This window comes from Diprion similis, chromosome 4, assembly GCF_021155765.1.
Source record: "Diprion similis isolate iyDipSimi1 chromosome 4, iyDipSimi1.1, whole genome shotgun sequence".
In the NCBI taxonomy this organism is placed as follows: Eukaryota; Metazoa; Arthropoda; class Insecta; order Hymenoptera; family Diprionidae; genus Diprion; species Diprion similis.
The window spans coordinates 16,322,176-16,347,952 of record NC_060108.1 but is presented as its reverse complement, the minus strand read 5'-3'; the positions used below and the strand labels follow the sequence as shown (position 1 = coordinate 16,347,952).

At 39.8% G+C, this 25,777-nt stretch overlaps 2 protein-coding genes across 11 annotated transcripts in view; one reads left to right on the top strand and one right to left on the bottom strand.

The window, feature by feature from the left end:
• Positions 1-134: 134 nt before the first annotated feature.
• On the top strand, positions 135-22,270 carry LOC124406094 (collagen alpha-5(IV) chain-like). The gene is made up of 27 exons (XM_046881465.1): positions 135-766; positions 8,188-8,379; positions 13,331-13,375; positions 13,593-13,814; positions 13,953-14,015; positions 14,086-14,322; positions 14,515-14,676; positions 14,766-14,892; positions 15,006-15,155; positions 15,245-15,421; positions 15,628-15,792; positions 15,915-16,264; positions 16,329-16,584; positions 17,298-17,491; positions 17,588-17,794; positions 17,879-17,984; positions 18,090-18,634; positions 18,736-18,934; positions 19,048-19,247; positions 19,332-19,431; positions 19,521-19,706; positions 19,772-20,064; positions 20,173-20,260; positions 20,332-20,502; positions 20,581-20,766; positions 20,881-21,173; positions 21,287-22,270. The coding sequence occupies exons 1-27, from the start codon at positions 638-640 to the stop codon at positions 21,770-21,772; spliced, it is 5,529 nt and encodes a 1,842-aa protein (XP_046737421.1). The 5' UTR covers positions 135-637; the 3' UTR covers positions 21,773-22,270.
• Positions 22,271-23,204: 934 nt separating this feature from the next.
• The window catches only part of LOC124406090 (nuclear receptor coactivator 1), a 58,452-nt gene continuing 55,879 nt past the window's right edge, over positions 23,205-25,777 (bottom strand). For all 10 annotated transcript variants that reach the window (XM_046881459.1, XM_046881461.1, XM_046881452.1 and 7 more), the window contains one exon: positions 23,205-24,798. In XM_046881459.1, coding sequence (XP_046737415.1) covers positions 24,730-24,798 — 69 coding nt within the window. In that variant the 3' untranslated portion in view covers positions 23,205-24,729. The remainder of the gene's footprint in view (positions 24,799-25,777) is intronic.

The window sequence follows — 25,777 nt, the reverse complement described above, 5'->3', positions numbered from 1 at the left end:
ATCTCGTACGAATATCGCGGACGCGTATAAATATTGCGGAGCGATCGAGCCGCGATAAAGATCGCGTATAAACGAGAGAACAAGATAAATAACGCCGGTCCTAGAGAACCGTGAGGAGGAGGTATCGCGGTGCGCGGTTCTCCTCGCAGCTGCACGACACTCCGGGGCCGTTCTGCGTTTGGGTCGAGATCTGGCCGCTCTGGGTCTGCCTGGGTGCGAGACGGCCGATATAGAACACGAAACGGCGGCGGAGGCGTAAGAATCGGCCGCGGGACCTCCGGAGGCTGTAGTCGAGGCCGGTACGTGGTGATAGAGCCGGGATCGCGGCGTTGGCGCAGAGCGCGAGAGCGGCGGGGCTAACGGGGTGTGTTCTCTTCTCTTCGGCGGAGGCGAGGAGGCGAGGAAGGCGAGGAAGGCGAGGAAGGCGAATACCGAGACGAAGCAAAGCTGCGATACAGCCGCAAGCTGCGAGGAGCCGCGAAGCCCTTTCGAACGAGGCAAGATGCGGATTGCGCCTCGCTAGTCTTGGACCGTTCTTTAGTTTCGAGTTTCGTTTCACCGTAAACCCGCTCTGACGCATCCCGACAAGAGAAAAAATACAATACATAACTACTGCATCCGACGGCAGGGTTCAGCGATGCCGCCGTCCCCGCTGTCCTCCGATACCGTTGTCGTACCCTCCAGGTACGCATCGACCCGGCTGACGATCTTCGCCACAGCTTTTATCCTCCTTATTGCCAATCACCTGACACCCACCGACGCCGTGGTAAGTCCACCATATACTAATTCTTTGTCATTATGCCTATAAGTACACACCACGATCCGCTTACTATCGACGATCTGTGCCGATCGTTTCACCTGTCATTAGACTTGACCCTTGACCTCTGACAATTATCGCTCCGGAGCTCAGCCACCCCCTCGTGACTTTGACATGTGCTTCAAATTTCTCATCGCCTTACATTTCATTTTATTTGATTCTCAATCCTCTCTTATCTATTATCATTCATTTTTGAATTTTATTCGTCTTATTCCTTTTTCACTTCATTACATTTTATATTTATTTGTATTTCTTTACTATTTTTTATCAGTTCACCATTCGGTCTTGATGATAACGTACAATTAGACTGGGCTAATGAGGAAATGTGATAGTTTAAGCAGTGATAGGAAGACTCTAAAAAAATAAAATAATGTAGACAAAAAAAAATAAGGCTAAATGCTTTGGTTTCATGTGCTACAGCGCGAGAAGACTGAAATCGTTTTAGATCTATGTATAATAATAATGACAATAATAAAAATAATAATAATAATGATAATAATAATAATAACAACAACAACAACAACAATATAGGTGTGTATATAAAACTTATCACGGTGTTGCATACAGTGAACGGTACACATCGCACCGACTTTTACACATGTCGTCATTTACGTACTGCAAATACGTGCTGTATCACCGATCACTATTCCTCTCAACCATGTGTATTGTAAGCATTCGCAGCTCCTATGCCCCAGATCTCATTATGCGTCTGTGATACGTTCAAAATTATTTGAAATCTATATGCATGGATATGGATATGCATATACTATACACTTGGTAAATTATCGAGCTGTATAGTGTAATCGTTATGTAGATATTTTACCGGAATTTGCTGACAAATTTTGCGATTCATTCATATCCTCGCCAAGATTATATAACTCATAACCTACGTATACCTGTAGCATACGCACGTGTATCACACATGTGTATCTATAGAGAGCATGCGCAGTTGCAACAGCCCAGAGCGCAATGTGTCAGCGTGCAGGACACGTGAGCTGGTACACGTCCTTTTTTGGTTGCACTGCAGGAGGCATGGGAGGCTGGGCGTTGCACTGATCAAAAGGAATAACGGATGATCTTCGCCAGTTCATGAACAGCGATCGACCATGGCCATATCCGCATCATTCAATTCTAATAATTTATAGATAAATAAAGCGACATCAATGTATCGATGTGACTACTAAAAACGATATTTATTTGCGCAAGTGATAAATATTCGCGACAAGAATATGTCGAAAGATTTCATCTTTTCCTCCTTTCGTCCCGTTAGGCAAATATACTGAAATATATACTGTATTAATCATGTTTTTAGTTTATATATAGTAACACGTGGGCAGCGTGTACATGTGTGCGCATAAGTATAAACAATAGTTCGATCTGTGCTGCGTGGCGACGTTGGCGGGAATAATTGCGAATGAATGATGTAACATTGCTTACGCTTGTAACGCTAAACGGAAAGGGTAAAACGTATCGTGTGTAATTAATTTGATAGTTACGAAATCGTTAATTTCAAATCAGGCCAGAATTCATACTGATAAGATATGAAAATAGGGACAGGGATCATCAGCGAGTACAACAGGCCACGTTCGTCTGATAGCGGATATGCAAACCCGGCCCCACGCATCTGCGTGGTAGCCAGGAAACTGGCTCTTTGTGCAAATTTCCAGGAGCAATTAACTTGATCTTTTATTTTTCGGTCTCTCCAGTATGCCGCCTTTCCTTATTTTTTATTTATTTATTTTTCTCTCTCTCTCTCTCATTCACTCGTGCTTGCCATACAGAAACGATGGCTGTTCCATCTCAGGCGTTCGTATAAATTGTCCAGTTTCAATTAATAACTCATACGTAGGATATATCAGGGGATTTCGATGCCTCGGTAGAAGAGGCGTCGGTGAACCCTTCGCTTATAATCGGAGCTGACTTCAGAACAGTGCACTGACTTTATCTTGCTGTTGAAGCTGACTTCCGTAGGTGCAGCATTCTCTATGATCGCATATTCGAACTAAGAAACCTCTGCGTCGATGCACAGCTGCTCGCCCAATTATAGATGGACCGGCCCACGCTTAAAAATTTCATTCATAAACTATCATCGGTATCCTACCCAGCTGACGAACTCGTTCGTGTGTAGAGAATATATATATATGCATATATATATATATATACACTTGCGTTGTTATCGATTCACTATAACTTGATCATGCAATTGGATTTTATGAAAATGAAATTATTCCAGCGAGTTGCAAAAATTCGAGTAACTCTCGCGGGATGCAATGCACGCGTTAAAGTTACCTACGAACACAAACTTGTGCAATGTTTGCAAAAAATACCCTAGAATTAAAAAATCCTGATTATTGTTACTGTTATTTTTTTTCATTTCTTTTGCTACGACTGAAGTGACACTGACGCGTATTCGATAAATTTGAAATGGTTAATCGATCGCAGTAAAAAAACATGTTATTTAATTCTGCGTAGAATGTCAAGTTCGGGACGTTAGATATAAAAAATCTCAAATCAAAAATATCCACGGATTGAATTTTTTGAAAATTTCACTACGTTCAATGAAACAGCAAAGTCACACTTAACTTTTATCTACAAATTATAAATGAGAAATTTAATTCTTGAGCAGATAATCAAAAACGTCCGATAGTGTATGATGGACGAAATTCCGTCGACAAAAAACGAATATTGTACGCTACACTCTTACGATATTTGCTAATCTGTTGTCTTTGTTTCGCCTCTTCTGTTTCCCGTCTCTTTTTCGTATTTCATTCGTCGAGGGAAGTAAGAGTTGCGTAACACGAGAGCTGGAAACTTACAGCGACAAAGGAAGGGAGTAATTTTAGTATGTAAAATACAGTAAAGACAAAAAAGAATTTTGCTGACAATCTTACGGGATTTTATCAGCATATGCCTCACATTTCGTACATATATGTGGTCAGATATCGCTTCGGACCGCTTATACATAGTTTATCATACGCTCCATGTTCGTTATAGAAAAGTATGTCAACGAAACCGTGATATTGGGAGTATGGATTAATAAAAAAGTTGAAGAATAACAAGATTCGACGAAAAAAAGAGCGAAAAAAACGGCCGTGATGCCGACGTTCATCACCCCGCGATAACCGGAGAATAATCAGGCGACTCACGGTTCTAATTCCATTACATGTACATACGAATATTCGGATAATGAGGTATAGGAGAAAAAACTGAGGATGCTTGAGAACGTAATGAGAAAAAAATTAAATTGAAACGAAGTTTATCACTCGGCTCAATTTGATAAGGGAACCATTTCGCGCAGCAGTTGAACCGTCAATTTATTATACAAATATATATCAAATATGCTGAAGCGTTGCACGTGCATTCTGATATTTCGAGACGTAAGAACAACTGGCATAAATACGAATTTAGTGTAAGAAGAGAGAGAGAAACGTGAAAATAAATCAAACCAGTCAAGTTCCTCGACGTGGCGCCACGAATTTTTATTATATAAGTCAAAAATTATCACCGTCAGATTTCGTGATACACGCGTTCAACTGATGCAACTATTTATACGGTCATTTGAGTTAACTTTGTTCGATAGGCTATTTTTAGTTCCTCTTAGCTCAATATCTTCAATCATTGCGTAAGAAAAATTACTTCCCGCTCGATTTTTTTTCTTTTCATATATGAATATTAGGTTATCTTCTAGTGCGAGATGCTAATTATCGCAATAACATTGTTTTGTTGTAACAAGTTAGTACGCTATGATATCTCCGTATTAGTTATTTTGTAATCTTCTAAGATACGAATTATAGAGTACACAATGTAGAACACAGATTTAGTTCAAAGATTGGCTAGCTAATTACTGCTGTTAACAAGTGTCTACATGTTCACAGACGTTCAAGGCCATTTTTTTTCTTTCGACTTTAATACCAATTATTTTCTTATTTTCAATTCCGGAAGTATATATTCGGACATAGATTAATCTCGGGTCGCGCTCGAATCAATGTTTACCCAGCCTTATCGAGTACGCTCATGTTCACGCAAACCTCGATAGATAAGATGGTATGATTTCTTCGCCGCGGTCAAGGATCGTCGCAACGATGTCAAATTTTTTTACCCCTTATACAACATCTCCCGCCTTTGAGTAATCCAAAGTTTCAACCAACAGCCGAACAAGCACTTTGAACGCATGAATTCCAACAGAATAAATCAATGAGTTGTCGATCGAATTACGAAATAAGAACTGATTTCGTATGTATATACGTGACCTGACGCGCGTATTACAAAGTGTCTTGGATTTTATGAGGGTGTAGCAAGTTAGGGGGTCAAACTGAGAAGAAGAAGGCCTTGTCTAATCTCTTACGAAACTCTAACCCCGTTACGCTCTTGGTAATATTACTGAATATCAAGCGCAAGAGTCAAAGGTTAAGGGGACAAGCCAGCCAGTGGATGGATGACGATCCTAAGAAGTAAAATAGACCCTCCTTTTCTCATCAACATCACGCCCATTTAACATCATTTGGATCGTACCATTGTGCATAGATTTCGGTGCCAGAATTTTGGAATTCTTTCGGGATTATAATTTTTTTTTCAACGATCTCGAATACTTAGGAAAGATCCTCAGCGATCAAATTACGTAAGCTGCGTTCAACATCCCCATGTACGGAAAATTCATATGCATAATTTTTTAAATATCGATTGATCGATTGTCAATATTTTTCTTCACCGCTGACGAAGGCATCTTTCCCGAGCAATTAGAATGTGAATAATAAATTCTATATATTACATTAAAATCTGTATATTGATGAAAAAAAAATTCAAGCACGAGTTGATTGAGTCTGCCTTCACGTGATGGATAGCTGACTTTAAGATAACCGCAAACATACATGAAGATACTAGATGATCGATCGTTATAAGAAGAACGCTAAGGTTCCCAGAAAATTTTGCTCAAGATACCACACAGTTATTTAGAATAAAAACACGAGAATGTATGTCGAGGTGCTCATACCGCCATTGAATAAAGTCATCGACATGCAACGAGTGCAACCGTATGCCTATATATACACATGCATGCCCATAAAGGTACGTTGAACCGAATTGAGACCTCGTAGTGTTCGACCGATAAATCGAGTCTGGCGCCATGGAATCAAAGGATAAGGTGTCGTTTTAACAATGAGCAACGTCGTGCAGATTGCGTTCAGAGTTACATTATAGTATGGCGTAGTCTGGAGTTGATGCAATTCTCCAAGATCTCCACGCAGCATTCGGAATGGCAGGACAAAGAAGAGAAGAATTTTTTCTCTCTCTCTCCCTTACTCGCATTTCTTTGATGCTTTTTTTCCCGTTTCGATTTGTCTTATCGTTTCTCTTTATCGCTCTCTCACACTCTCTACCGCATCTCTCGCGACAACCTATTCACCACGTACCTCACTTGGTAACAATTCAAATTATAACCTTCTGCTCAACGCGGTTCCCTCTGTACAGTCGCTCCTGCAGTTTTTATATACAGTGCATTGACACATAAATACACAGGTTTCCGAGATGTGTTATATGTGTATTCTTATCACGCGAAACGAATTTCAAACACGTCTGATTTCGTTGTCCAAGAAACGGTTATGAGCTCCATTGTATTTCTATATTATCGTTATTACGCTTGTAATTTTACATATTTTCTAACGCATTATACTATCCTTTTTTCATGCAAGATCTATGATTTTTTATAGCCCTAAATTACTGTCCGGAGATTTTACTATTTTACAAAAGTTGTGTGTGATTTACCGATTGAACAATTTCAGGACTAAACTCCAACTTGCAAATCGTAATTGTAAGAATTTTTCCAAAGACACGCTCTGTGAGAAAAAAATAACATTGAAAAATCGTCATCGTAGACTAAAAAAAAAAAAAAACGTTGATCACATTCTTCGAAGCACTCAAATATCTTTTTATATTTTATAACGTCAGATTTTTTTAAGAAAAAAAACGTTGATTTTTATTTTCGTTTTACCTAAACAATTTCTGGAAAATTCAATCAACAATCTTACAATAAATAAAAAGAAAGATTTTCACCATCAGAGAATAAATATATATTCACCTCCGCAACTTTAATTGGCAATGAATTGTACGCTTGGGCGTTATAATAGTTATCCTTGTCTAAGAATTGACTCAAAACAATTAATCAGACCGCATATGCATAACTATATCTATGTATCTCGGGAGGAGAACAATAAGTAGTGAAAATTATGTCACTCGTGTGGTCAATGTCTCATACAAGCGCTCGTTTACAAAAGCCTATGCGCATAAAGATATAACATAGGCGTAATATGTATAACAAATTACGTAATCGTTAATGCCACATAACCCAGAATAAAAATATTTCAAAACTACTTATATGGCTGGATGACGTTCATCTCGCTCTCACATAGCCTGCGCTAAGCATCCTTATACCCATTTCCGACAGTTATGTCTTGCCCCGTTTGAAAAAGAGAGAAGACATGAGAAAAAATTTAAAAACAGAGGGAGAACAAGAAGAAATTAAAAAAACAAACGATCTCTCTTCGTGAATAATTCCTACCTCTGTTATGGTAATTATTGCGCTCAACACTCCCAAGTTGTTATACCCATATTACGTACATATGTGTGGACATAGCGTATTATTACATAGAAGTGAAAAGTACTCGTGGCGTATGAATTTGAAAAGGTAACGTGCGACAAAAATTATAATTTTTCTAACTAGCAATCTAGTTGAAAAATATAAGTAACCGTCAGATCCATTTTTCAAACTGTGAGAATGAAAATACGATAGAAAGTATCAGAAACAGACGGCGGAATACGAAGCTAGGGATTTGTTTGCTCTTACAAAGTGTAAACCGAAGCGCCAAACGAGTCCATTACATCACTGCCAAATGGTAATACAACCTTTGACAAGTCACCCACGCACATCTCTGCATACACACGCACACACGCACGCACACATGACTATTATAATCCAAAGCGACTAAGAATAATCCGTGGTTGCTTTGATGATACAGGGAATACATCGTTACAGATAATTCACAGTATGAGTTGAGATGAAATATACATATATATATATAAGAAAAATTACGTATACCGCGTTGGCGTGCGGATTGAGTAATTAGTCGGCCGCATTTGAAATAGAGGATAAAAATAATATATTCATTGCCACAAAATATAGGACAATAAAATTATTTTTGCAAATTGAGTAGCAATCCTCACTGTCCGCATACTTGGTAAAGCTCTGAGCCAAAACTGCAGAATTGTTACTGCAGATATAGGAATGCAACAATTTCCATTCTATTTCGCTATGTTATTAGACATTTGTGTTATATAGCTGGATGGCGAGATTTTGACCGGATGCATTATGATTTCAGGTCTGCCAAGACTCGGCTTCGCAAAAATGCAACTGTAAGGGGATTAAGGGAGACTTCGGCGTACCAGGAATCCCAGGATTCGAAGGGCCCGAGGGACCACATGGGGACATAGGACTGGAAGGGACGCCGGGTTCCAAGGGGGAGAAGGGAGCCGAGGGTGAATACGGAAGCTCTGGTGAAAAGGGAATCCGGGTAACTATACACACGTGCGGTTTGAAATAGCTCTGCAGCCTCCTCGCGGTTCCCTCACCTCCGGAAACTTTTCGCTTGTCGGATTCAAAGAAACCGGCTCGACGTTGTTAGGCCGAAAAGAAACGCGGGTCTCGCACGTTCTCCAGACAAGCCTCGGCTGCTGCAGGAGTCTTTTGCTGAAATTTACGGCTCGGCTCGGATGACGTCAGGTTTGAAATATCCGAAACCTCGAACTGCGACAGTTAAAGTTCATCTGCGTGTATGGCATTGCAATTATTTTGCTTTTTCGACTTTTTTCACACCGCGATGCAAGAGACTAGCTTCGACGGTCGCCCCATTATAACTTGCGATTGCGTAACGATTTTTAACGACAGTACCGCGAGCTCGCAGGATCATTGGTGCGAAATGTAATTCCGGATATGTCATAGCGCAACAGGAACTCGGGATTGAAATTTCGTTCGTGGTTACAGAGGAACGTAGCGATCAAAGACTAAATTTCGTGATTTTTATCCGCAGAGTATAAATTATACTTGAAATAAATGTATGATATAATTTTTAATAGTGTAACGAATGCAGCATCGCATCATGTGAGCTGAGGATAATTTATTGCGAAGATTACGTCACGCGAACTTTTATCTTTTCTCTGAACACTGTATCTCATGCACGGTATATTTATAAATAAAATAATACTGCAGCTGCCCGACAATGCAGTCGAGATGTTCATGTTATACGCATGCATAAAATTGATTGAGGCTCTTCAATTACCGTAGGAGTCAGAATGGCACAATTCCACCCGTTTTGGATTAAGCGTATACAGTAGGCGTTCATTATAAGTAATTCTATTCTATATTACGTACATCTTCATCACTGCCGCCTGCTTACAGCGGTGTAATCGCCTCCCTGATGCGCTCGCCTAGCACAAGACGTTTGACATTGATCTTTGCCTCATTAATTAAGAACAGTTTGCTCTATTTGATTGTGGCAGCTGATTTTGCACGAGAACAGCGATACAAATCCCCCGCAATAATAGTTTCGCGCACGCGACGTGTATGACCAATCGCAATAAATTATGCAATTGTCATTCCTGGCGTGAAACCTCATTTTTGAGAACACGTGCTTTCTGCTCGATTTTTTTCAATCAAACGGTCACGTAGTGAACAGATCGACTAGTGAGCAAAGAACTCACGGCGAGATTCTGGTAAATATTCATCAGCTGTTTGCTTCCTGTTTCTCAACACTGTTCTTCCTGCACGATGCTAAATCCTGTAACATTTATTTAAAACGAACTTCCTCGATGAGTAGGTTCTCTACGTGTATATTTATACATAGATTGTACATGTGTAGTATACCGGCGGAAAGATAGATACACATGCGGATGTGACGACGAAGAACAACCGTGATTAAACGATTCTGAAAATTTCAATTACGTCGTGGAGAGATGCGTGTATTCGGAATTCAGTTAGGAGTAGTAAAACTTAATTCTTCCGCCTGGATAAAGGAGTTAGTGTTAATATGAGCGAAAGTAGAAACTTCCTGAAACTCATTTCCACACACGTACGCGTCATCGGCGTTCCATGAATATACGTGTGTGTGTAAAAATTAATTAATGGCTATAGATATTTCAACTAAATAACCCGGTTCTCACGGAAATTAGTAATCCGAAGCTGCACGTCTGGTGTCTATTTTCACAGTCTTTGACTCTGCATAAAACTTAAGTTTTCCATCCTGTGAACAGGTTAAATTTAAATTAAAGATTTGTTCCAACGAAAAAGTTTTCTACCGATACAATTTTAGATACATACTATTTTAAATATATAGGCAACCTGAAAATTCTACAAGTTTTCAACAATACCCGGTAGTAAAAACGAAATTAAATTTCAGAGGCCCTGTACCTCAGTTGAAATCAGTGATCTTTTGCTGTCGATATACCTAAAAGTATTACTTTTATTTGAAAAACCATTAAAGTTATGACATTAATCAGAATTATCCTGCATGCTGACTCCATTCAATAGTGCAGAGAAGACTTGTCAAAAACATGTGAATGATATTTGCGCATCTTGATTTGCCAAGCTGCGCCATCGTGACGAGAGCCGGACACTTTCCGTCACGGTGCAATCTGCAGCCGGTGGGGTGTGGGTGGGCGCGATATCTGAACAAGAGATGCATTTCCCGAGAATCATTCAACGGAATCGGTAGGTCGTTATAGCAAGTGGGATGCAGGCCACACGACCCTAGTTCCCTCGATAACGGACTTCCCATTGACAACTAGATCGCAGCGTGCAACTCTGCAGACAGGATGTGAAATGTATGTCTCACTATCTCTTGGTGTATCACTGTACACTGCACTACACTGTGCAGCGAGATATGACTATAGTATGTACATAAAAAATAGCGTACGTATGAATGTAAAGGGATCGAGATGAGCGAACGAGCTCCGAAAATAGGTTTACCCTACTTTTTCATCTTCCTCCCTCCGACAATGAGCCAAATTTTTCCTCTGGTTGCATCTTGAATGTTACTTTGATTGACGGAGCTCTCGAACTCGAACTGAAAATGAGTGTAAACAAAGAGAAACAAATATATTTACAACAATGCACACCTGCATTAGTAAATTTATGACAGTTTATTCCTTCTGGAATTAAATTTATCCCCACGTACGAAACTTTATTTTTCGATATTTATGAATATTCGTTATTTTTTCGAGAAAGTCATTTCTCCTGAGAGTGTTATATATACACAGATATTGGTTAAAAACTTTCGAACTTATACTACGCCACTGCAAGGATGTCTCGAGATGAATTCCTCCCTTGTGCAACGGCTCCGTTTCTGTAACCTAAGAACTCCAAGAAGCTTGTACAAAAATTCAAATACAAGTTTAAAACTTTGCTGACGTTACGAATCTCGCATCACGATACACTTAGACCTGCAGCTATCTTAACGGAGTGCTTTGCTGAAGACTATAATGGAAGGTTGTATCAACATTGTTGGGTACTTAGATCTGGTGATACAGGACGACGCTGATGAACAAAGCATCCAGTGGCTTTGACTGTAAAATAATTTTTATCCATGCACTGATTACAATATGTTGAGAAAAATAATGTAAACGGAAGGTTTTCGCTGGCGTCGCAAAAGATTTAGCGACTGTAAATCCCCGTGAGAACATTTATCCAGACAGAGTTCATTTTTTGCCAGAAGATCTCCGAAGCTCGCCCATGCAGTCACCGCAGTGTTCGCAGAATTCAAATATACAGGGTGATTCGTCATTTTTCGCCAAAAGTTAAACACACAAACTGTAGAAAAAAAATACTTGTGGTGAAATAATCACGACGATGATAAATTGTATAAAGATAACGATAAAAAATTATTTCCACACCAATTTTGTGGTTAATCAACTTGCATAAAAATGTTTTTTACAAAGTTACAGAAAATAATATCTTTCACTTTTGCACTCGTAGAGATTATGCGAGACATCGTGAAGCATAAAAGGTAGCAACGTTGAATATCATCAGATTGGTCTGACCAATAAATGAAAAACGAAAAACATGTCAGAAAGGTCTCGGGTTATACAGTAACGACACGAGCCTCTTGAAAAAAACTTTCTCTCCATGTAGGGAACAATTTAACCCACGTACGTGTCGATCTGCTAATTTCACGTACAGACAACATATGCCAAATCCTTCAAGGATCCCGAAACACCATACACCGCATGATGCAAGCTTCGAAATAAAGAGAATTTTCTAAGAGTAATTTACCGGAAAAAAAATCATTAATGAAGGTAAAAAAAAATCATGCGTGAAATTACGATGCGTTCTTAAGCGTTGCTGTAAACCATATATTAGATTTTGATGCTTCGCTTGCAGTTCATCGTTATATATCTGTGAAGTAAAATAAGTTACATTCAAGTAAATAAATGTTAAACTAAACACCCTATGCATACGTCTCTGCAGCTCCGTTATTTCGCCGCGTTGTGGGAAGATAAATCCTGCAGGGATTGTTTAACCAAGAGAACCCTCCTCTTCCTTCCCCTACCCGCGTTTCCTTTCTGACTCTTTAACAAACTGAAAGCAAGAAAACTCGCTGACACGTGCTAAGCATCGGATGTAGCAGGCCCTCCGCATCCACCGTTGACCGCTTGCGAACTTCTCAGACTTTGAGCGGATAAACTGCGAAAAGGCAAGAGTTCAAGCCACATGTTTTTTCCTATCCATTGAAGGCCTAAGACATTGGAGATTCTAGGTTATATATTGAAAGGACGAAGAAGAATTAAGTAATTAAAAGGGTCAATATTTTTTCGTATCGTTGAATAATTCTGGTCAAATTTAAATTTTATACATGTAAATATTTATTTATATGAATATATATATAAGTATTTCATCTCGGGCTGCAATGAAAAAGCAAAGAATGAAAGAAGAGAAAAAATGTAGAAAAAAGAAAGAACAAAAAAATAGGGTGAAAAATATGGATAATGTATACGTACGATACGCGCAGGGAAGACGACAGAGTCTGGCCACGGGAATGCATTTTTTTACGATTATTTGCGATCTCTTCAGCATCTCCGGCAGAACCGGTTTCGGTGGTCCAGGTGATTTCGGCTCTTTGGACCTCCCGAAAGGCACTCAGTCAAACTGAACTTGTTTTATTTGCGTAATTAATCTTTAACATCGCCCTCCCTGTACGTCGACCAGATTCGAAGTTATTGCGTACGATACTGCAGCGTATGCATAACGTGAGACTTCCGGAGCTTTGGCGGTAAGCGGTAAATAATCCTGAAAAACATACAGGGTTCAAGGCATTGGTATATTTATTTTTGCGACTTGAAGTAAAAATATTGTTCTTCCTTATTTCGATTGTACGCTATAAAAATACACGAGGGAACTGCGGTGATTGTAAAAAAAACGCAAGCGGTAAAATAAATATAATTAAGATTTTTTATGAATTCTAATCTGTTTAGGGTGACCCTGGATTACAAGGATTTATTGGTACTTCTGGGTTCTCTGTAAGTATACTTTTAGATTTGCAGCTAACGTATCAACACTCACGTATAGTTAAGCAAGTACAAAGAAAATATGCGATTGATAATCAGATGGTGTACGATGAAAAAAGTTAAACTCTAGTAACCACTCATAGAACACAATTTATACATTGTTGAACAATAAGTTAAAAATAAGTACACCAAACAAAATGACACACCATTTTTGATTTCAATTCAACAGGGTCGACCTGGTGCTCCAGGTGTGAGAGGACCGGATGGTCTCGACGGATGCAATGGAACTGATGGAGTAGCCGGAGCTCCCGGGAGGTCAGGTACATGGGGTGCACCAGGTGCACCAGGTCCTATCGGGGACCAAGGATTTCCCGGAGAACCTGGTGATGGTGGAATTAATTCAGTTGGAGTAAAAGGGATACGAGGAATTCCTGGGTACGACGGAATTCAGGTAATCTTGCGCGAATACTGAAGAGCACCTAACCGAAATTACATTACATATAGATACAGCACGAAGTACAGTACGTAGATTAGCTAATTGTTTACCAAAACTCTTCGCCCGATAACAAACGCACTTCTTCCTCTTCAGGGACCTACAGGACCTCGAGGTTTTGCTGGAAGTTTAGGAGCCCCAGGAGACACCGGGAACGCTGTAAGTCGATATACGATTATTGTTGTTAAAAACATTCAAACGTTATTACATATAAATATTTTCAAATCAGGGATACATCGGAGCGCCTGGACTTCCGGGACTTCAGGGTGATCGTGGAGAAGACCGTTGGGGAGTTAAGGGATCCCGGGGAGAAACGGGTGACACCGGTGACCAAGGTGAACCAGAATATCGACTGATCAACCCCCCGCGCGTCATATTACAGCCAGGTCCTACCGGAGCGTCTGGAGGTAAAGGGGATCGTGGAGATCATGGACCGACGGGAGTGCGTGGTTGGAAAGGACAAGCTGTAAGTCTTCACTCCTGAGATGAACTGAATAGTACATGCATCCGTCAGACAGTGAAGAAGCTTCCACATTTTATAGCTTATCCCGAGTCACTACATTGCGTATGAGATAACGTGTTGTTAAACTATAATTTTTTATCTGGGAGAAAAAAGTGTTCGCAACAGTCGGTAATGCACGAGAAATGAATATTTCAGGGCCGACCTGGAATCGTGGGTCTAAAAGGATTCAGAGGTGATCTAGGTCCGAAAGGCGGGAGAGGAAAGCAAGGTTTCGTCGGCAAACCAGGACCGTCTGGTGAGAAAGGTTCAAAGGGCGCACCTGGATTCGAGGGTATACCCGGAACTGATGGGTTCAAAGTATGTCTTACCAAACGAAACAGAGGAAAAGATCTACACTTTCATTTGGCTGACAATGAATTAAATACCTTTGTATTCCATCTACGCAGGGTGAAAAAGGTGAAACTGGTAACGCTGGTGCTCCAGGAAAACAGGGTGCCGAAGGACCCCGTGGACTTTACATCCCAGATCTGGACGAAATAATTAAGGGAAGCGTTGGAAACCCAGGAGAAGTCGGTCAGTTTAATTTGGAAGTAATATTCATAGATACTGACCTTGGCATAGTGCCTTTGATTGTCTTACATGGATATACTCGATGAGCTAGTAGCTTCAAATACGGCTTCTTCTAGGTCTACCTGGTCGGCAGGGAGACTCGGGAATACCAGGGTTGCCCGGAAATGTTGGATACATCGGGTTGCCAGGTTCACCAGGTCCTCCTGGTCCGCCTGGTACTCCTGGACCCAAGGGTAAATCTGTCAAAGGAGAACCGGGTGACAACGGTAAGCAACGAATCAAAGTTTCTCCCATGTGGTACGTCACATCCGGTACGTATATTTATTAAATGCAACGCGATACTGACTGCTTTTAGGATTCCCGGGGATAAGAGGACCTGCCGGACCGATCGGTTTTCCTGGACCTCAAGGAATTGAGGGAGCGAAGGGCTTTGCGGGTCAGACGATCATCGGTGAGCCTGGCCAGCCTGGATTACCTGGCAGAGATGGATATTGGGGATTGGCCGGTGAACGTGGTCGCGATGGTGCCCCAGGTAATTTAAAAATCCAAGTCAGCACCTTTTCAGTGAAGTATTTCCTTTTTCGTTGAGACGAAATCCCATCAAGTTCCTTGACCGCTCAAAAGTTTGGATTCACTAGTCGAAATTTCTTGCCGCACTAAAAGTTAGCAGAGTCAAAAATAGAGATATTCTTCACATTAACAATGGCCACTCGCGCTAACATTATTTTATAATCTCAGGACCGAAGGGATCTCCTGGAATAGGTGTAGCTATAAAAGGGCCTAAGGGAGAACGTGGACCACCAGGTCCGCCTGGTCCCCCAGGAGTAGATGGTCGACCAGGCCTCACAGGATTGCCGGGAACAAAAGGATTGCGAGGAGATGATTGCGGCACCTGTATACCAGGTAAAAACAATTAATTTCTAGCCATTTGTATTAGCTTATACATAGAAATCACTAAAATTTGGGTAACATCAATTTGGTCAAAACATATTCCAAGTCATCATTAACTTATTCTGATATAACAGGTTTGCCTGGTGCAAAGGGAGAAAAAGGAGAAGGGGGCTCAGACGCCTTACAAGGTCCACCGGGACCTTCTGGTTTACCCGGACCTCGAGGATTCGATGGTCCTGAGGGTCGTCCTGGTCCGAGAGGACCAAAAGGAATGCGAGGTATTCCTGGTCGTTCTGGGGTCGCAGGTACCCAGGGACCAAAGGGGGAAAACGGAATAATAATTTGGCCGATCGAATCTCAAAGAGGAAGCCCAGCTGGCGACCCAGGATTCAAAGGATTCCGTGGCGATGAAGGTCCTCCAGGGCCACGGGGCTATTCCGGTATGCCAGGTGAAGTGGGAGTGAGCGGACGTAAAGGAGAAAAGGTAAAAAAAATAAAATAAAAATATCCGTTTTCAGTATTTAACTATTTTTTCTTATTCGAACCAGGGTGAACACGGTGACACAGGAACAACGGGGCGAAACGGTTTGAACGGTTGGGATGGTTTACTGGGTGTCAAAGGTGACGATGCACCAATTCCGAAAGAATATCTGACAGGTGATCCGGGATTTTCCGGAGAGCCTGGATTACCAGGAGATGACGGAAACGTGGGAGCTCAAGGACCGCCGGGATTGTCGGCTCCTGGTAATCTCACAGCTGTACTCAGAGGAGAGCGCGGTCCGAAAGGAATACTTGGCAATGCAGGTACATAGTTAAAAGATAAATTCACTTTCCACTTCGTAAAGGGATTACATATTACATATTACATATTAGTTACGATGTGGCCAAAAATTCGGTGAACACATCTTAAAAATCTTCTATTAATGAACAAAAACAGACAATTTTAATAGAGCTGACTGTAATACCATCAGGTCCCGGTTCTTAACTCTTTTTCATACTACTAATCTTCTTTGATATCTTTTCCTTGGCAAACTATTTAAATACACAAAAGTAGGAATCACATTCTCAATCTATCACCTCCAGTCTGTGCTCTTTAAACTATTCATACGTTAACGCTGACGGTCCTTTTGCACTGTTTATGTTTCATTTTCTTTACACGTATCTTACATTGGGTGCCGGGAGGATGAGCACCTAACAATTGGAACGTGACATATAATGATTGAGTATGACGATTCGTAAAATGTAACTACTTTCATGTCGATTGGAAACACATCCTACTCCAAAAGTTCCCAACTCACTCTATGCAATTTCGTATATCAATCTTGGCGCATCTAAGTTCAGCTTCAATGTTGAGAGTAAAACTTCGGTAACAGGATCAACACTCTTCTCACACGCAATATCAAATTATCAGTAAACAGTAAATCTAAATTGTTCAGACAAATATTCTGTGTTTGTATCACTTGTCTCAAATTAAACCTATCAATATCAATTAACTCTTCCCTAAAATCCAATTACAGGTCTAGACGGATATAAGGGCGTGCGTGGGCCAACTGGCGATGAAGGGCCAGCTGGACCTCAGGGGAGTAGAGGGCCACCCGGTATTTCAAAGGAAGGTCCTCGTGGATACAAGGGATATCCTGGAATGCCTGGTGATTCGGGTTTCCGAGGGATCCCTGGAAAACCAGGACGTCAAGGATCGCCAGGTCCACCTGTACGTAAATACGCGGTTGAATTTCTCAATCCATATACATTCATGTGCTGATATTTTACATCAATAACCCGGTTTTATACGTATGAAACCTAACAGGGCCCCATCGCACAAAAAGGTGACCATGGTGCACCTGGTTTAACGATTTACTACGGCGATGTAGGAGAAATGGGACCGGCCGGACAGAAAGGAGAGTATGGGGATGCTGGTCTTGATGGTTTTCCCGGAAGACCGGGAGAGCCAGGTATCAAAGGTTTTAAGGGTCCGAAAGGTGCTCCCGGATTCGCGGGTCCGTATGGCCTTCAGGTAAATGAAACGACATAATATCATCCAGAACTTTCAAAAACCTTTATAAAATAACAAACAAATTCAACCATTTGTTCCAATCAGGGACCCAAAGGTCAAACCGGCACCAGTATTCAAGGATATCGCGGTGAACCTGGTGCTCCCGGCCGCCCTGGTAATCGCGGGATTTACGGCATCAAAGGAGCCAGAGGTGATGAACCCTTCAACCTTACTCAACAACATATAAAATTTACTGGACTAAATATATCACTCGTTCGATAACTAATATATACAATTTTAAATCATTTTCAAAAAGGACCTGCTGGTCAGCCTGGATTTGACGGTATGAAAGGTCTGAAAGGAGAGATTGGATTTACCGGATTCCGAGGAGAGAGAGGCGAGTACGGTTCAATGGGTTACACGGGTATGGATGGTCCTAGGGGACAACCTGGTCCACCCGGACAAATTGGAGATGATGGACCGATCGGTACACCTGGAATGCCAGGTTTTGAGGGCCGACCAGGCATGGTCGGCGTGGATGGAGTAAAAGGGGAACGTGGAGACATTGGATCCCCAGGATTAGACGGATTACAAGGTCCCCCTGGACCTAAAGGTGACTTGGGAGATTACGGTCTACCTGGGCGAGATGGTTCACCCGGGGAATCATCTTTCAGCGGCCCTCAAGGCGACGTCGGAGATCCTGCTGCGCCAAGCGATATTGGTATTCCAGGGCTTCCGGGTATGGATGGGCGTCCAGGGCTGCCCGGTGAAGCTGGCCTATCGTTGGATGGTTTGGACGGTATCGAAGGACTGCCGGGTGATGACGGCTACAATGGTTTGGACGGAATAAACGGAATCAAGGTAAGAAAAGAGTAATATAATGCAATACGTACTTTGTTGACGCCTTCATTATGTACAGTTACCTTGATCATTAATTATTTTTCAATGACGCCTCGTCATAGGGTGAAATGGGAGACATGGGTCCTGACGGTCCAAAAGGGGAGCGAGGAGATCAAGGTTTTCCAGGTGAACTAGGTTTGCCTGGCTACGATGGAATGCCAGGATTGAAGGGGAAGATAGGTCAGATTGGACCGGTAGGACCACCCGGCCCAAAAGGAAATCGTGGTATAGAAGGAGATCCGGGACAGATGGGACGTCCAGGTATGGAAATCAGTGACAACATTACAAGAATAGACCTGAAATACGACGCGAAAGGAATGGAGTATTATCTAACTTACTTATTATGACGTCAAACACCATTTACTTCTACACAGGCATGCCAGGAGATCCGGGTCCCAGAGGTTTACAAGGATATCCCGGTCCGAGAGGACCGAAGGGTCAAACAGGAGATCCAGGAATCGTTTCGTCCTTCGAGGCTGAAAAAGGTGATGACGGAGACACAGGAATGAACGGTTTTGTTGGTCGTAAGGGTGAACGGGGGGAACAAGGTCGACCAGGTCGACCAGGGCAAAAGGTAATTAAAAACAAAGGTCACTGGGCGGGGAAAAAATTGGCTTCAAACTTCGGGTAGTGAGACATTTCTTCACGATTCTTTTAGGGGCAACAAGGAAACGTTGGATTAGAAGGAATGATAGGGTTTGACGGACTCAGAGGCAGGAAGGGAATTCTGGGAGATCAAGGACCACAAGGACAAACAGGTAAAAACCTTGCCTTATTGTTAGGCGAATGCGATTAAACTTAATAACAACAACACCGTTGTTTAATTATCCCCATGCTTGCTACTCAGGCCCACCTGGACAATTCGCCGAACCAGGTGAAAGAGGAACGCCAGGAAGCAATGGCAAACCAGGATACGACGCTCCCCCGGGACAGAAAGGAGCTCCTGGAGAATTTGGTATTGACGGATTACGCGGTTTTGTCGGACCGCCAGGACCCGTCGTACAAGGAATTAAGGGAGAAAGCGGCGACCAAGGTTCGTGAAAAAAAAAAAACTACAACTAGAACGAAAATCTTGACACAGTTTATGCCGGTTTTCAGGATTCGTTGGATATCCGGGTGCTCCGGGACTAATCGGCAGACCAGGATTGGTAGGCTTTCCGGGCGAATTAGGACCAAAGGGATACCGAGGAGAACCTGGGTTCTCTGCATTCAGTCCCAAAGGACAACCTGGAGATATAGGTTTGCCTGGATTGACCGGTCGCAGTGGGGCAAAGGGTGCTCGAGGTGATTCGGGACTATATGGACGCGATGGCGTGACAGGAATTAAAGGAGAGAGAGGAGACATCGGAGATGTCGGATTTGATGGACGTCCAGGAGAACCAGGACCACCGGTATTACGGAACAACATTTCAATTCATGAAATTACTATAAATAATGCTTGAAAAAATCCATGAATAAAGCAAATTACTGATGTTTGTTACCAACACATTTTTATCTAGGGTAGAAAAGGAGATCGCGGGCTATACTTGTTTGGTCAACGTGTTTGGCCTGGAGCTCAAGGTGATGCCGGGGTTAGAGGATTAACAGGTAAATAAAAGCATGTAATCAAAACTATTAGTTTTCTCGCTCAACGAATGAAAATACTTTTCTTTGGATAGGTTTGCCTGGACGTCCAGGAAACTACGGAGATCCAGGTCCAGACGGCATACCAGGGCAGCGCGGAGAGCAAGGAGAAGCGGGTCTACCTGGTCTTGAGGGGCCTCGTGGTGCACCTGGTCCCGCTGGTAGCCCCGGACTTACTGGTCCAGAAGGAGCTGCCGGTTTCCCAGGTACATAAGCAGATACGTTTTATCTTCGAATTGAAAATCTGTCAGACAATTTTTAAAACAAATTACTTGCTATAAAAGGACCACAGGGAGCAACTGGTGATGCAGCTCCATCACCTCCGGGTCCCAGAAGCAGAGGGTTCTACTTCACAAGACATTCGCAGTCAGAGATGATTCCGGTATGCCCAAAGAATACAGTGAAATTATGGGACGGATACTCCTTGCTCTACATAGTAAGCAACGGGAATCCACACGGTCAAGATCTAGGTAAATGCATAGATCGTCTGAGGATTGTACAAGTTAAAAATTAACAGATTTCGCAACGGTATTCCTCTACCTACCATAAATACGTAGCCCTTAGTAACATATAAAATCATACAGGCTCAGCTGGAAGCTGCCTGAGGAAGTTCTCGACCCAGCCGTACTTGTTCTGCAACTTAAACAACGTTTGCGATTATGCGAATCGTAACGACTACAGTTACTGGCTAAGCACATCTGAGGAAATGCCAACTATGATGACGCCAATCCAAGCTCCGGAAGTTGGAAGATACATATCCAGGTGTTCAGTTTGCGAAGCACCGACTAGGATGATTGCAGTTCACAGTCAGTCGATGTCAATACCAACCTGTCCAACCGGATGGGATGAGCTATGGATCGGTTACAGTTTCGTCATGGTACGACAAAATTACGATTCTTATATTAAAATTTTCATGATAAAGCATACTCGCGTGACAAGCAAAAGGTAATCATTTTTTCGCTTATTTCTTCTTCCATCTCATTTTACCAGCACACCGATGCTGGAGCACTTGGCAGTGGTCAGTCATTGGTATCACCTGGATCGTGTCTTGAAGAACACCGTGCTCGACCGTTTGTAGAGTGTCAAAGTATCGGCAGGTGTAACTATTACACAACAGCATACTCATACTGGCTCGCCACGATTGAGGAGCGTGACATGTTCAGGAAACCACGACCAGAGACCCTCAAGTCTGACGTGACGTCCCGTATAAGCAGATGTGCAGTTTGCTTGCGGCAGCATACTAACGATGAAGCAAGGGCAAGTAGATTCAGATCGAACGTGGTTCCGCCGCCACCAAACTTCAGAAGATACGGAGATTCAATTCAACCTCGGCCACTATACCAGCCCAATCCCTCAGAAAGACCAAGAGAATCCAGGGTACGCGCCAATCCTCGGAGACGTTTGCCTTACGGATATCGCAGGAGAGGAAGAGTCAATCGGCGTCGTCCAGTAGCTAATGCATATAACAGAGCTTAAATCGAGTGATTTTTAAGTGAAAATAACCAAAAATAAGAAAAGTTAAAAACTGCATGATGTATGTATAATATGAAACAAAGTTGTAAGAAGCAAATTACGATACAATACAAGCTTTGTGTATAATGTATAAAATATAATATCTGAATTCTTTTTTCCCGTCATAAACTTAATTTATAATATTTGAATTTAAACGATTTATGGCCCTACACTCGTAACCGATCATTTGTTTTTACATAAAATATACTATTATTATACGTGTATGTATACTTACGCATATGTCGTACTAGTAGAAAATGCGACGATATTGTGCCATAAGTAATATTGTTGATCAAACTATACCTGTAATAATAACGACTGCCAAATACCTTGTTAGAGTGCCTGCGAATTATAAATAACTAAATTAATATACATTATTATATTATAATTTTGTTAATGTAACTTCAAAGATACAATAAAGATATTTTATATCATAGTTATAATAAAGGATTTGAAATTTCACATTTTTCTGCCTATTTCATTATTTTTACAAGTGATAAATCTTAACGCACAATTATAATACAATTCAACTTTTCTCCGTCATTTCCAACAATTGCGTCTAAAAATATGTTCAATCACAATATCTTCCAATTTCCTGTTTCCTCTTCTTTTGGTGCTTTTCTATGTTTCTCCAGCTATAATCCTGCGACTATAATGCTTATTATTACAACTATTATTATAATTAAATTTACGAATAAAACCTGGGTATCTGTATATGTATAGGCAAGTTTTAGGTAGTCATACTTTTATTTCCACTACAGTAAAAATATACTTTGGATGCAGGGGTAGATTAAAATTATATATTCCAAGTCATAAAATTTACTAATCATATTAATTCTCTATTCGTGGAAAGATAAACGATATTTACTCATTGTTCGAACTCTGCTTACTACGCGCCAAGACGTTTACTAGAATTAAAAATACAAATATATGCAGTTATACTAGTAGAACCATCAATGCACGGATCAATTGTTGATTGTGAAAAAATACTTATAAGTTGTTGATTTCGAATCGCATAAAAACCACTTTCACCGTATTTAACTCGACTATTGATACTTCTGTCAATAGTTGAATTGAGCAAAATTTGAAGCTTTTATGGCGGGTGGTTCAAAGACAATCTCGCACAAATAATCCGTTACTATACAGTTTTCCCCAACGTTTCAATTCAGTTTCAAATGTTGAAAAACGAAAAAAAAAATGTATATTCCTGCACCCCTGCAAATAGTTATAATAACGCAAGCGGTATCGTATCTTAAAATAGAATTTTCGTTGTGAATTCAATACACAGAGTAGTTTCATAAAACGTTGACAATATAAACAGGTAACAATAATAATAATCAAGTGATTCGAAAACCTATAAGAATTTTCGTCACACGGTTTCAGAGAAAGAATAAAATCTGTTCACTATTTATTTTACGTACAACAAAGTGCATATCGTACGTCGTATAGGAAAATTATTAATAAATATACATAATGCATCCATATTATATTTATATTTATAAAATTATTCCTCGTTAGAAAGCACATATGATCGATCTATCTGCGACATAACTCATATATATATATAAATATATACACACACATACATACGTACATATAGTCGTATATATATGTACGTACATATCTTTCTATCTTATCATTCATAGAACAGATGCCGTTGAGAATTAATTTAGTGCACATCTGATAGTACCCGAAGAGCAAATTACTGAGCTATGCAAAATAGAAGGTAAATTTTCTCTTGTATAAGTATATATATATTTATCTATATTTTTTATATGCATATATATATTATAAATATATGTTAATATTTATATTTATATATTTTTGACATATAAATAAATATATATATATAGGTATACACGTATATTTTTTTTATATCTGTACCCTTACTATTGAATAGAAATATGCATATGCCAAATATTCAATAATATTAATATTACCAATAATAATAATAATAATCATAGATATAATGATAAAACTAATAATATAATTATCATAGTAATGATAGCTGTAATAATAATCGGCGTAACAGTAATAATTAATAATAATAGTTATAATCATATTAACAACAACAAGTATTCTTTGTCATATTTTGGTTGCAGATTCTTACAATCACAAATATATTATTTATAATACAATATAATTATTATCATTATATTAATAGTAACAATAACAATAATAAGAAATAATAAAATAATAGTAATAAAATAAAATTAATAATAATAATTAATAATAATAGTAATAATAGTAATAATATTCAAACATATGTTATTTTAAATTAAGAGAAAACGTGATAGTGCTCTATTTTTGTGTACAATTATTAAACCTATAAATAGTTCTATGTTCAACAGCCAGTGGTATATTAAAGTATACCTTTGAGGTACCTACGTAGTTTCCTTCAGTGATACCGAACACAATATAGAGTAATACGTGACACTTGTAGCGCGAGTGTAAGGAGTCAAATTTTGAAAAGATGAATTTTACCCGATGACCCATTACATATTTATTTGCGGCCGAATATGTCATCAATCAATTAATCAATGATTAAAGATAGAAAAGGGAAAAAAAATAGATAAATAAAATTGCGGTTTTATAAGCAAAGATATTGTAAGTATTTCTTGTATGTCCAATCCTCTCGCATATATGTATCTATTTATTTCAATTTTGAATCAATAAATTCGCTGGCTACAGTTTGTTTATTTAGAAGATTTCTTTAGTTGTGCCCCATGTTATTCTTTATAGTATTCAGCAAATACGTATCTGCATACTGCCATGTAGTATTTTGGGTGTAATACAATAGTATCCATATTACGTATATGACGTTTATGTATGATGCGCGCCGCGAGCCACCGTCCTCATTTTCAACATTTTCAGATATATATTAAATATATATTTTTATTTTCCGAAGTTTTGGCCCGCAGTCACTCGGATAATAGTTTTTGTAGTAGGGATGATTTCGGATCACCTCGTGCCACTTCCTCCATAGTAGTCTGAAATCATTAGTTTATATGGTTCTGAAATGGACAGAAATAAATTTCTCACAATATGCTTCTATTATTTACCACACGAGCTCAGTTCCAGAATGAAGGTTTCAAAATAAATCTCATAATTATCAAAGTCTTGATGACTATAACTAATAGTACTAATGATAGTACTGTCGACAGTAGTAGTAAAATTAATTATGACGATGACAACTGATCTAGTAATACCAATAATAACAAGTGTAACTGAAAACAATCGCTTAGACAAATATAAGTGATAGATACAAATATATCAGCAATAATATTATACTTATCTTCAAAGTTTGACGATAAAAAAAAAACAGAAAAAAGTAAATACCACTAAAAATCAAAAGAAAAACTTAAGATATTCCAAATAATATCTAATAAAAAACTAGTATCCTAAGCTACCAGAAGCATAACAATTGTTTGGATACAAAGCATAACGTGTTAATGTGAACTCTAAAACGATTGGCAATGAATGTTTACTAATGTGAATCCATCCTAGAACAAATTCTCAATTAGTTAATATTTAGTAGCATTGCAACCTCAGACTATAACTGAGCTCTTGAGAAGAGATTACACTTTTCGAAAATCCTCATTTCCGAATAAACTCCTATAATCGAATGATATCTATGTTACGTACGATAAACATTTGGGTTCGAAATTACTCGTTTTTGGCATATGTTATAGCACTTTTTCGGTACCGTTCATTTAAACGTAAATGAGAATAATTTTATACAGAATGGTTATACGTCTATTTTCAATCTATCATTCGAAGGAAAAACTAAAATTGAGTTGCAGTGATTAGAAAAACAGTTCAGAAAAACATTTTTCCACTTAATCTTAGAAAAAAGAATTGACAGTTTCGCGTCAAAAATATTGCGCAAGCTATTATAATTCACAAATACCATGATCAATAATCTCTGGAAAATAGCAAGTCTATCATCAATACGTTATTTGACATTAA

Bases quoted from the DNA above. Each gene is read 5' to 3' on its own strand.
- LOC124406094 (XM_046881465.1), top strand. From the start codon at position 638: ATGCCGCCGTCCCCGCTGTCCTCCGATACCGTTGTCGTACCCTCCAGG. The intron at 15,793-15,914 runs GTAAAAACAATT...CTGATATAACAG, and splicing joins TTGCGGCACCTGTATACCAG to GTTTGCCTGGTGCAAAGGGA. The intron at 20,503-20,580 runs GTACATAAGCAG...TTGCTATAAAAG, and splicing joins AGGAGCTGCCGGTTTCCCAG to GACCACAGGGAGCAACTGGT.